At 45.2% G+C, this 13,814-nt stretch overlaps 1 protein-coding gene across 3 annotated transcripts in view; it reads right to left on the reverse strand.

The window, feature by feature from the left end:
* The window catches only part of ncanb (neurocan b), a 174,660-nt gene that overhangs the window by 21,597 nt on the left and 139,249 nt on the right, over window positions 1–13,814 (reverse strand). For all 3 annotated transcript variants that reach the window (XM_080876810.1, XM_080876808.1, XM_080876809.1), the window contains exon 12: window positions 1,894–2,052. In XM_080876810.1, the coding sequence (XP_080732936.1) occupies window positions 1,894–2,052 (159 nt within the window). The remainder of the gene's footprint in view (window positions 1–1,893; window positions 2,053–13,814) is intronic.

The following is a 13,814-nucleotide window of genomic DNA, read 5'->3' on the forward strand; positions in this document are numbered from 1 at the left end:
GATGTCTGTGGTAAAAACTCAGATCTATATACCCGATTAGTCAGAATAGACCTTGTTTAAGTGCTCTAAAAATAGCAGCTATGCAGGAAGCTAACTGGAGGTGCATGAGGAGATGACCTTGAATAGATAAGTGCCCATGAAAAGAGATGTATGATGATATTTTGGTGATGTCACACACCTTTTTTGTATGCCATTCATGTAACTTAATGCCCTCTACCACCTAAAATGCAAATCCTTATGTTAAAAGATATGCATCATACTCAAGTAGTCATAAACCTTTCCAAGGCATGTGCTTGTTTCACATACGTAAAACTCAGAAGTCCTAATAATTGTAATTAAATCAATTTTTTCCTATTAAGTTTCAGGTTATGGATTCATTTGCTTTGGTGAAGCTATCACAAAAGTTGAAAAAAATAACATTTGCAGAAAGAATATAGCACAATCAATATCACTTACTGTACAGACACTTATATCAGGGCCTGCAGGGTCAACTCACTGCAACAAATGGTGATATAGATTTATTTAGCTCGGACTTTGCTCCTTAAGGCTGTTTTAAACGGCAGCAAAATCAAGTCCTTTAAGGTCCGTCCACAGCTGAACTATAAAGATATTTAATACTGAGTTAGGGAAAACATAAAAGGGAAGGTCAGGTGTCATCTCCAAGTATGATAATAAAGTACAAAAGTAGATACCACTCACTGGCCTCTAAAAGCTTTGTGCAGGAGGCAAAGGCAGCCATCCAAGTGACAGCAGGTTAGGCTATTATTACTAAATCAGTACTATCATTTAAACTGAGCAATGTCTTCTTTAAAAGTGACTGGTGATTACAAGTGTCACCAGATATTTCTGAAATATAGCGACGTGAAATAGAAAGCGTGAGGATGCCTATCTAAATCTTCAGATGTCCTCAACACTAAAACATAAGAATCTTCAGTTGAAAAATGGAAGCATATTATGTTGATGTTACCACAAGTGGACAAGTTTAAGTATCTCAGTGTCTTGTTCACAAATGTGGAAGGTGTAGAGTGGATGACTGACAGACGGACTGATGTGGCAGTGACTCAGAAATTGTTGATTGTGGTGAAGACAGAAAGCGAGCTATCGATTTATATTCCTACCTTCCTCTATGGCCGTGAGCTCTGGTTAGTGACCAAAAGAACAAGATCGCAGATACAGTGGAAATGAGCTTCGGCCAAAGGGTGTCTGGGCTCAGCCTCAGAGATACGATGAAGAGCTTGGTTATTCGGAAGTAAATCAGCAGAGAGCTATGGCTCCTCTGCATTAGTTCAGTTGGTTTGGACCTCTGAATAGGATGTACTTCCTGGGCACCTCCTGGATGCTTCCTAGCTAAAATGCTGAAGAAATTATATGTTTTGGCTGGCTTGGAAACACCTCACTGTCCCCTTGGAGGGGATGCCTAGGGAGAAGTAGGTCTTGGCATCTCTGTCCCTGTGACCCAGACTGTGGCAGAAAATGGATGGATGAATGGATGTGGGTATCATAAACAATCATAAACTAAGTGGACGGCTATGTTGCAAACAGAACTGCACATAGGCCTCAGCTCCTGACAATGAACACGGTAAACATGAGGCGGAAACACTAAGGAGGTGGCATCAGCATGGTGCTGCTGTTACTATGCTGTTGTGAGCATTTAGCTCCTAGAATGGCTGTGTCAAAGTTGCTAGAGTCTCATTAACTGAGGTTTCAACTTGGAGATTTTATGTCCACCTAACCTCGGGCATGCTCAAGTGAGCTGTCATCTAACAGCAAGACTTACTGGCCCTTGAATGTCCAAATTTGTCTTCCTAACTTTAGTTTTTCTGCAGAGTAACAACATCAGAAAGAGCTGCACTCTGTGCCAAATCTGCTATTGTCCTGTTTCTCCTTACTCACCTCTGATGAAGTTCTGCTCAGCCACACTGTGGATACTGGCCAGGTGGCCATTGTGCTCCCTGCAGTCTTTCTCAGCGTCCTCCCAGGTGTGTCTGCGTGTGAAATATCTGTAGCAGTGGCCATGAAACTTCCTCCAAGTGTGCTCGCAGCCTTCGGTGTCTGCGGGTATGTAGGAGGGTAGTGAAAGAGAAGGGGAAGATAATTGAAAAAGACAGTTATTAGTCAATTTAAATCCACAAGGGAAGACAAGTGAGATTTTTTTAATTGTTAAAACACCCACATGGTGCTGCAAGGGAAAGAGGTAGGACGATTTGGGCATTAAGAGAGGGAGACCATCATTAATTTAGTGTTTATGTTTGCATCCACACACAACATGTTCCTGTTCTGCAGCAAAAAACAAACAAACAAAAAACCCTACATGGTGTTGCTGTTAGTGCCCTCTGTGACACCCCTCTCTGCCTCCTTCCCTCCATTTCTGGCTCTGCTGGTGTCTTCTCCTCTTTGATTTGCCTCGGACTTTTCATCTACAGCAGAGCCAAGTCGCTGGTGAGACAGCTTAGTCCAGTGAAAGGGCGTTTTAATCTATTCAAATGACAACAATCCTTAGAAATTGCTTCCAGTGTGCAGTGCTCGCTTGGTAATTAAGCGCTGTCACAGCCCTGTCAGCACAGTGTCTGTCCCTCCCTCTTATCCCCACCCCCCAAACCCTTCCTCCTTCTTTCCCTTCATCTTTCCCATCTATTCTCTCCTCATCTCTCTGGGGGTTAGCTGTGCAACTGTGAGTTGTAATGCGGTGTGTGTTTGGCTTCTCATTTTATGCTTTGGACTGTGTATGTGTGCATGTGTGTCTGTGAATATAACGTGTATAAGTTTAAATGTCATAGTTGATGTGGTTCAGGCTTGATCTGTCAGTTGAGCCACCTCCAGTTTTCCCTCATCCTCACCATCTCTCGTGCCCCTTCCCTCTTTGTGAGGATCAGGGAAATGGCCTCAGCTTCTCCCCCAACAAATGTGAAGCGACACCAGTAAATTGGGAAGTGCAAATTGGGCCATATGGGGCCCTGCTTAGTATGCAGAGAGATGCTGTCTTGGCCATGGAAAGAAGAAGGAGAGCAGAGAAGAGAGAAGACAAGAGGAAAGGAGTCCGTAATGAAAGCTTTTCTTTACAGGAATATTAAAGAAGGGCTTCCAAACCTTTGCCTTTTATACTGTTAAGCTCTCCTCCTTTCAGAGTGTTCAGGGACATGGAGGTACTCTGCTGTGAAGTGCAATGACGCAAGTTCACAAAATGCACTGCACTGGGTCACCGTAACACTGCCTCCTCAGGTAGAGCTACATTTTTTGTCTGAAAGGGAAGTTTGGAAAAACTCTCCTTGAATTAATATAAAAGTCCAAACTTATGAAATACAGAACCATTGTTTCTTTTTTGCTGCTCAATGCATTAGCTGACTCAGAAGATGACAAGTATCTCTTCTGAGTGTTAGAATGACAAACTTATTGTCAGTCAGCCACAATAATGAGCAAAGTATAAAACGGTTGCACAATGTGCAACAACATGTTACTGGATATTTGTACTTTAGGCTTAGTGCTATGTCATTAAAAAAATAGACAGATGATCATGTTGGCTGAATGCATGTGCACGTGGGGCCAGAAAGAGATGCAGAGAAATGATTAATGACAATAATGTTTGCACACAGTATGTCAGTGAAATTTGTCATGGCAAGTGCCTGTCCAATTATCTTACTCGTTAAAGCCCTGGTGGCACTCTCCACTATTTAAAATTCAACATACATCCACTGGCCTCTTTGACATGCATTCATTCAACCCCTTGCAGGAGGCCTGAAGAAAATCGGTTCCTACATAAAACAAGAAGTCCATTCTCTAAAATGAGTTGCAGTCACACAAAGGTCAGACATATATCTGGGCTGCTAACAATATGTTTTTACTGGGCTGAGTATAAAATGGCGTCAGAGCCCAAAAGCCTCCATCAAATGTCTGATCAGGTTTATCGTGTTGTGTTGACTTACTAATAAAACATGGTCGGTTTTTTAAAGGATTTCATATGGGCAAGGCTGATGTTTTTAAATATTCATCATTTGAAAAAGCCGACCCACTTTGTTCTTATTTCAAAGTCTAATATGTTGGTTACGGCAATTACGAAAAAATAAAAAAAACATCCAAAATCTTGTCACAGCAAAGCACACATGGGTTTAAACACTGGGCAGGATGAGCAGATCATCTTTAAGGAAGACTGACTAAAGGAAGTGAGATTTGAGCGTCCACAAGACATGGATCAACATATACTTATTAAAACGAGAAGATTTAGCACTTCCTTACATATGAAATGAGGTTTAAAATGTCAGCTGTTTGATGTGGATCATTAACATACAAAAACATCTATATATAAATACATTTTAGTCACAAAAAGTACAGCAGCGAATCTTCAGACCACTGTTTTCCTTGAGTACTTGGGAGAGTATAATTTAGATACTTGTTGATTTATCCTATATTTGAGATAAAAATGGCCTCCTTGTCACACTTTGCAGGATCTTTTTACTATTTATGGGTTGTAGCATTACCATCTTCAAACTCAACCACTTGTTCAATTTTTTTTCAATTTGTTTTTTTTCAAATGTACAACTTTAAAGTTTTGTGACCGTTTTGATGGCAAAGCATTGATTAAATCTGTCCACAGAAAGATATATTCACACCTGCAAAAGCACAACCCCCCACACAAGAAATGGATCGGTCCCCAATCCCCGGGCCATAGACCGGTACTGGTCCGTGAGTCGTTTGGTAACGGGCCGCGAGAGTTGAGGCTCGGGTGTGAAATTTATGGTTTTCAGAGTTTTTAGCGGTTGTTATCATTATTTTTTTATCGTTAACTCAGTTTCACTGGGTCTTTCCCTGTGTGTCATGAATATATCTTCTTTTTTTCTGGTATCGGTACTGGTTTTATTTTGTTGTTTTTATCCGTGACACCTTAAAGGTCGGTCTGTAAAAATATTTTCGGACATAAACTGGCCTGTGGCACAAAAAAGGTTGGGGACCGCTGGTCTATAGTATCTCTGGATGCGTCAGAGCCCAAAAGCTTCCATCAAATGTCTGATCAGGTTTATCGTCTTGTGATGACTTACTCATAAAGTAAATGGTCATTTTATTAACATCATCAAGAGGACTGCTTTCCAGATTACCCTGGTTTTGTTTGATATAACACTGACTTCTGGACAGTGGTGTAAGATGGCTACTACTGTATTGTAAATGATGTAAATGTGGAGTATCACTTCATTTCTTTTCCTGCTCAAATGTCTCTTGGTAGTCTGGGGAATTAATCTGATGACCTCAAAACGCGCTAATGACATGAAACCCAATTAGCCATTTTAACAGTTTCAGCCTCCTCTGGGCAGCTCACTGGCTCTCTGGTCCACCCCGCTGCTTCAGAACAAGATGAGCCTGGCTTTAACATCACGTTTGGATTTATGTGGAGGTTGTTGCTCATTTTAGAATGAATTTGCTTTCACATTATGGGGACTTAGTGCTGCTGGTTCTTTTCCTTTACAGTTTGAATTTGAAGAGTATGTGTTTTATGATTCAAATTTTAAACAAAAAAGATGGTATAAATGGTTTTGTCTCAACAAGTGAAAAGCCTCACATGTAAGCTCAGCTGACACTCTAAGAAACACTACTTAACCTAAAAATATAACTTCCTGGCTATCACTGATGACAAAATAAGAATCTAATGGCTTTTGAGGCATCTTTGAGTTAAATCCATTTTAAAGCTGTTGAGAACAGAAATGTCACTAATGACTGCAACAGTGTCAGGGTCCTGGGTCTGAGCAACCCAGGATCCCTGAGCAGTTATGAATTATATTATTATTATTATATGTATTTTGGTGTTGCTGCTGCTCTTCTCCATGCTTGTAGATGTGAGTGTGTGTGTGTGTGTGTGTGTCTGCGGGTATGCTTGGAGGATGGAGCTCAGCCACCTGCAGGCCTGAGGGGTGTGGCCCTGCGGAAGGACTGGCCACACCCGAAGTCACACACCTGCTGCTGATCAGGCCTCGTCGGGGGAGCTACTTAGGAGAGAGTTGGAGCTCCCACCGACGCGGGATCATTTCCTTGAGACTCCACGTTAGTCGTCCCATTGAATTGAGTTAATGTGTGTAAGTGTATGCCCGCGGTTATTTGTGTCCTGACGGCTGCGTCTATTGTTTCCCGCAGGAGGAGCGTGGAAGGCACGAAGAGCAGCGAGCACCGGGGGGTGCTGACACGGGAGCGGAGAGCACAGAGACACGAACTATTCACGCAGAGACACGACACGGGAGTCTGGGAGAACACGGGGATTTATTGTTGTTTTTGTTCCACTCTGTAAATAAACACACTGTTTATACATAGAGCACCGCGCCTGGGTCCTCCTCCTTCCCCACTCCTTCCACGGTGTGCCATGCCATACCGTGACAGAATGATCCCGCCTCTAATGGACCCAGCGGTCTCCGAGGAGAGGCTCAGGAGGGAAGTTATGGACGAAGTGTACCACCTATGTGAGGTGTGGTGGGAGAAGCCAGCGGAAGGTTTGCGTCGCGCCGTGGAGAGGCGGCTGCAGGAGATGCTTTTTAAATTCCCCTGGCTGGTGGACTCCCTTAATGCGGTGGTCCTGGACTTCCTACTTTCCACCCTCCACTCTCCTCCTCAGGCTGCCCACCAGCTCGGACAGCTGGTGGATTCACTGCCTGAGACGCCGGCCCCGACGCCGACACGGAAACGACGTTCGCGCCGCCAGCGTTCCTCACCGCAGCTAAATCCACAGACATCTCAACAGCCGGCTGTGGTGAGTCATATGGACAATTCATCGTCACTCACCTCGACTGTTTACTCTGGGGCTATGTTTATACGGTCAGCTGCCCAGCCGGTAGCCGAAGCGCAGCCCGCGGCCCAGCTGGTCGCTGTACCTCAGCCTATCGCCCGGCTAGTGATCCAGCCGTCACCTGCTGAATCATCCCCCGCGACATCTACCTCACCGCTTACCGTTTCATCCTGTTCACCATCCACATCACACGCTCAGCCATCTTCTCCACCAGCAGCAGCCTCCATTCCACTGCCCACTCCAGCGGCCTTGTCCGGAGAGAGCGACCTCACCCGCGTCCAACGCCTGATGGACTGGGTAACTCACACCACCAACACAAGGGCAAGAGTGGTGGGGTTAAACGCCATCGAGGCAATCCTGGAGGGAAACCCCTACCTCGGCCAGCTCAAGGGAGTTTCCGCCTGCCTTTGCACCCTGCATAAAGCCCGGGGGGTAGTGCAAGCTCGGGAAACCTCAGACTTCGTCCAGCTGCAGCAGGAGCTCAGCATGCCCGAGCAGGAGCTCAGCGAGCCGGAGGAGCCCGCACCGTCAGCTGAGGCGCTCAGCGAGCCGGAGGAGCTCAGCATGCCCGAGCAGGAGCTCAGCGAGCCGGAGGAGCCCGCATCGCCAGCTGAGGAGCTCAGCGAGCCGGAGGAGCCCGCACCGCCAGCTGAGGAGCTCAGCGAGCCGGAGGAGCTCGGCATGCCCGAGCAGGAGCTCAGTGAGCCGGAGGAGCCCGCATCGCCAGCTGTGGAGCTCAGCATGCCCGAGCAGGAGCTCGGCGAGCCGGAGGAGCCCGCTCTGCCAGCTGAGGAGCTCAGCGAGCCGGAGGAGGAGCTCTCGCTGCCGGCTGAGGAGGAGCTCTCGCTGCCGGCCGAGGAGGTCAGCGGACCGGAGGGACCTCCACGTCTAGCGCGGCCTCCTCGCCGTCCACGTCCGGTGCGTCCACGTCAGCGATCGGCGCGTCATGGACCTGTTGCCACGCCTCGCTGTTGCTCACCGGAGCAGTGACGTTGCCATCGGACCCGTGGCAGGCCGCCGGAGGGGCAGCGCCGCCGCCACCGGACCCGTGGCAGGCCACCGGAACCGTTCCGCCGCCACCGGACCCGTGGCAGGCCACCAGAACCGTTCTGCCGCCACCGGACCCGTGGCTGGCCGCCGGAGGAGCAGCGCCGCCGCCACCGGACCCGTGGCAGGCCCCCTGAACTGTTTTGCTGCTGCCGCCGGACCCGGGGCCGTCCGCCGGGGCTGCTATGTCGCCGCCGTTGGGCTCGAGGTAGGCCCCCTGAACTCTCTTGTTGTGTTGATGGGCCGCCTGTGACTGTTTGTGGCGTCTTTTCGTTTTCTTTTTGCACCGCTGCGGGATGCGCGGTCTGACTCTGAGACTGTGGACTGGGTCGGTTTGTTGTTTTGTTGTTTTTGCTTGTTTTGGTTCTGGCCCTCCGTCCTGGTTCCCCCAGCCGCCCGCCCTGGGTTGGTTGTGCTGTTTTTTGTTTTGGTTTTGGGGTCGTCGGGAGCCGACCCTTAGAGGGGGGGTACTGTCAGGGTCCTGGGTCTGAGCAACCCAGGATCCCTGAGCAGTTATGAATTATATTATTATTATTATATGTATTTTGGTGTTGCTGCTGCTCTTCTCCATGCTTGTAGATGTGAGTGTGTGTGTGTGTGTGTGTGTCTGCGGGTATGCTTGGAGGATGGAGCTCAGCCACCTGCAGGCCTGAGGGGTGTGGCCCTGCGGAAGGACTGGCCACACCCGAAGTCACACACCTGCTGCTGATCAGGCCTCGTCGGGGGAGCTACTTAGGAGAGAGTTGGAGCTCCCACCGACGCGGGATCATTTCCTTGAGACTCCACGTTAGTCGTCCCATTGAATTGAGTTAATGTGTGTAAGTGTATGCCCGCGGTTATTTGTGTCCTGACGGCTGCGTCTATTGTTTCCCGCAGGAGGAGCGTGGAAGGCACGAAGAGCAGCGAGCACCGGGGGGTGCTGACACGGGAGCGGAGAGCACAGAGACACGAACTATTCACGCAGAGACACGACACGGGAGTCTGGGAGAACACGGGGATTTATTGTTGTTTTTGTTCCACTCTGTAAATAAACACACTGTTTATACATAGAGCACCGCGCCTGGGTCCTCCTCCTTCCCCACTCCTTCCACGGTGTGCCATGCCATACCGTGACAAACAGAGAGCAAAGGCAAGGAGATAAAGGTGAGAGAACTGAAGTCCATTAACAGCACTCTTCTTGTTACAGAGCATGAAAAAGGATTGGCTGGTAGAGGCAAAAATAACTTGTTGATTTGCACAGACCAGTTGAAAGTGTTCATAAATCTGTCTGTATATAAAATATAAAGCTATCTCTGTGTCTTTTACTTTCATTCAAAATAAGGATGACTAATGTGGTAGTTTTTATTTTTTTCATGGCTCATAAAAAGTTTCATTAAGTATTATGAAGCTCACTGAACTCCAGCAAGATCATACAGTAAAAACAGAAAAAGAAAAAAAGAAGCATAAAACAGCAAAATATCCCCGACAAACATTTGTCTTTAATTCTTGGTTCCCTAAGCCTGCATGTTTATTAGTGATAGGACGCCAATAGCCCTTTCCCCCCCTTAATGCTTGCTTAAATAATCTTCAAAAGAAAAAGAACAGACTGCTCAACCAACAGAAGGCCTGTGTGGAAAAGCTTTTTCATTTGTTTGGATATGGCTATTCTGTTGATGCTGCACCCCTGGGCTCCAGCCAAACAACACAGTTGAATAAGTTGAACCTGGCTCAACTTTTTCTGCAGTGCAACCCAGTATCATCTAAAATCAGCCAAATCCATGCAGCCGCACATCCCTGGTGCATTACTTTGTAACTGTATCTATATTTCTTACCACGTGGGTGGGACCAAAAGATAAAAAAGTTCCAAAAAGTTGCAAAATGCTGTCACAGAGCTTTCACATGACTGACTATGCAGTATTTTGTTGGCATAAAGCTTACTATATGAATGTTTGATGCAGTATTTTATATACAGTCTGTGATGAGCCCTAAGGAAGGAAAGGGATGGATTAGGGATGCTTCGCAGGGGACGTGCTGAATTTTCCAGCCGTCCTTCGTGCAGATAGTACACTTCTGAACACACAAAGTCGATTAGCATTTGCCAGCACAGTGTTATCTTTGGTCTTCTGGGACCAAAAATCAGTCACTGCTGCTGTCATTTCCTCTGCTGACTGCAAACACACTCTTTCACTCTGTCATCACATCCGCTAGCTACCTGCTAGTGTGTTTACCCACATGGCAGCTGGTACATTGTATTACAATCGGGAGTGAGTCCAGTTTGGCTCATGGAAGTGGAGAAAGGGTTGTTATCTACAGGAACAGGGACAGGAGAATCAGGGTAGGTGTCACAAAGAGAGACGAAACACACACACACACACACACACACACACACACACACACACACACACACACACACACTGACTGAATCACACACATTCTGCTATGGGGTCCACAGTGGGAGTCAGTGAGTATTTAAGGTTACCGTTGCTCCCAATTAGGCATTAACCAGTCATTTTAAAACAGGGGCTGTGAACAGTAAACAGGGGCTTTTCATAGGCTTCTACATAGGCTTGAGAAAAAAGTGGAGTCTGAGGAGAACGAAAAACGGGAGCTAAGAAAGCAGTGAGCTACAGTGTGGGAGGGCAGAGAAAAGAGAGACAGAAAAGGAAATCGAAAGTAAAGCAAGACAGAGAGAAAGAAAAAGGAGAGATCAAAAATAAACAGGCATGTTTTCTCCCCCTCAGATCTTCAACCTAGTCTCTGCTGATTTCTTCTCCCACTCTCTGACAGTGAGGCTCAAAGCCAGACATCACATCAACCTCTTCAAATATTTAGACATTATTCAAGTCGTCTTCTTTTTCCCGTTTTCCCTCTGTCAGGAGGAGGGAGACGTAGGGGGTACATTTCAGCGATTAATATTCCCACAGACTTTAGTGAACAGCAGTTAGGAAATAAAAGGCCATACACTTCCAGTTGACTGATTGGGTCGTTTATCCACATCACCAAGTGATACTTCTGCTGCTACTCGCCTCTTTTAGATCTCCTGAATGATGAAATGCCATGTGCTCACGTTTGCGCGTGTTTGCGTGTGCTGCCATTTTGTGTTCTCCCCGTTTGAGACTTTGAAGGCTGACAGGCCAGTGTTGCCATTTCCAAGAGGGCAGATGATAGGAGTCCAGAGAGAGAGCAAATGAGTGAGAGAGACAGCGAGAATCTGCTGATAAAGGTGAGAATGTGACGAGAATGTGCCACTGGCTGAGGAATTAATAATGGTTATTATGAGTGCTGCATTGATTAATGGAACATTCTAATAGTGTGATTCTCACAATTAGGAGTAATGGATGTTACAGTAAAAAAAGCTTCAGAGTGCAACATGAATGACTGATGCCAGTCTGAGCGCTCATTCTGCATAATTATCCCATAGATGTGTCTTTGCAGATTGATGCTGATGTAGGAGGCTGAGGTAAAAGAGAGGGCAGCAGGAGCCTTTAGACGGAAAAGGCAACAATTCACACAGCAGACACACAGCTGGTCTGTTTTATACGGGTGGGCACAGTGTGCACTTAGCATATGATGTTAATATATTGGTGTACATCCATTGTCTGCATCTTTGCCAGTGTTATTCTAAGAGTAGGCCGGTAATGGCTTTAAATGCTTGCAGCTAATGCAAAGCTTAAGGTAGGTAAACACACCTATAGCAGGTGACAGGTCACATTTTATTACTGTATAATACACTTTAAAAAAAAGTATGTACTTGATTTTTACATTTTTGCCTGCCCAGGCCGCTGCATCGCAACTGGTTGCCTGCTTAACTAGTGAATTAAACTGGCGCCCACATGCATTAATTAACAAAGTGTAATGTTTTGGGGTTTTGAATTCCTTGTGAATACAAGTGAGTTTGGGTTTAGTTGAGTTTATATTGTTATTCCAAGTGTTTCAATTCTGTGTTTGTTGGGTTTTGATTTCTTTATTCTGCTACACTGTAAGCTTAATTCTCTGTAAAACCTTTGAGTCCCTGACTCCTGTTTTACCTTATGTTTATTATGGTCAGGAGTTTCACTTTTGCATCCTGTTTTAGTTAATGTTTTTGTTACTTTTAGTAGCAGCTTAAGTTCCCTCTGTGTTTCTTCTGTTGGCAACAATATCAACCACTTATGTAGGTTATGTTATACAGAGAGATTTACCTCAGAAGTCTAAATCAGACATTAGTATTCAAATGAACAATGGACACATGTCAATGTTTAAATGAAAGAAGTTATTTGCAACTAAATCACTAGAGAGTTACCACCCCTATCTAAGTCTTTTCTAGTTATTTAAATTATGAAAATTTCTACCTGACTAGTTGTTAAATCATGTCAGTTTACCAGCTATGTTAGCATAATATAAACAAGCTAACTTTTTTTCCACTCGATAAAAGTTAACGTGAGTGTTCTCGGTGGTCAGGTACATTTGTAATCGCATGGCAGGATGCTGTAAAAGGACCAAACTTCAGCCAGGAGAACAACTGAGATAATCCATCCACAATACGAGGTTAGTTATTCATATACTTCTGCATGGGCTGGGCTGTAGTTACATCCTAAGGTTTTAAAAACTGAGCTTAAATAAATGATTAGCGGTAATAAAAGCCGAGGGAGGTCAACAGTGATCACTGACTGTTTTAGGAGTTTTTTGAGATTAAATAGAAGAAAATACATAACATTAAACATGTTAACAACACAAAAGCCATATTAAACGCAGACTACTTTAGACCCGGAAGTAGGATTCGTCACGTCATCACTTAACGACCGGATAGCAAATGACAACAGCAGTGCTTCACAGTATAGCCTCTTTTCCATTACTACCTATTCGAATCGACTCAGCACAGTTCGCTACAGTTTTCAGGGCTTTTATATTAGGTCATAGTACCTGGTAGCAGGTACTTTTTTAGTACCTGCTTGGCTGGGGCTTCAAGCGATCCAAACAGGTACTAAAATGTGACCGACTGCATGCCACTGATTGGTTAGTCAGTAGAGTCACTAGATGAGTCATGAGTGTCTTGTTCATGAAAATCAAAACTGCCATTTCTGAAATCTGGCAATGAGGGAAATAGCTACAAAAAAAACAACACCATGGTCCCTGATTCTGACGAAAAGCCACAGACCGAGCAGATATATTCTTGCTTTTACGTCCACCTTTGTGGTAGTGTTTGTGTTGTATGTTAATTACGTTGCGGGATGCTCATCCGTGTTGCTATGACAATGACCATTAGGAAATACTAAACTGTAATGGAAAACCAGTCAATTCGAGTTGAGTTGTGGCGAGTCAATCCGAGTAGGTACCAATGGAATAGTCCTTTTTAAGCATTCCAAACTAAATCACTGATTAAACATATAAGCAAAACGAAAATGTTCAAGACACAGCTTAAAAGAATAAAAAAAAGTAACCCACTGGGAAAACCTAACAGTGATTCAAATTGTACCCACAAAGATCATCGTAAAAGTTTAGAATATTATGGTAAAAAATGGTAAATGGTCTGTATTTGTATAGCGCTTTACTAGTCCCTAAGGACCCCAACGCGCATTACGCATCCAATCATCCACCCATTCACACACACATTCACACACTGGTGATGGCAAGCTACGTTGTAGCCACAGCCACCCTGGGGCACACTGACAGAGGCGAGGCTGCCGGACACTGGCGCCACCGGGCCCTCATATTGATTAGAAATGGTATGTTTTAATCAAGACCTGAGTACTATTATTAAGGTAGATGACCTCATCTTGAGGAGAGGGTCATTTCAGAATGTCAGAGACTTCTAAAAGCTGCTGGTCAACTTACTTTAGCAGATTAACTGTGCTTAGAATTGTAGTTGAATTTCAACATTCTGATCAGCAGTATTTCCAGCAGTAGGAAGCAAAAAGCTCATCCAAACCCAGTGTTTAGACTAGAGAAAGAATAAAACATTGATGTAGCCAACGTGATGTCATTGACTGGTTTTGGACTCTGCCTTTTTAAAGCTTCAAGGCCTCTTTTTCTAGAGCCAGAAGTTACCTTA

This window comes from Rhamphochromis sp. 'chilingali' (genome assembly GCF_963969265.1).
Source record: "Rhamphochromis sp. 'chilingali' genome assembly, chromosome: 3".
Lineage (NCBI taxonomy): Eukaryota > Metazoa > Chordata > Actinopteri > Cichliformes > Cichlidae > Rhamphochromis > Rhamphochromis sp. 'chilingali'.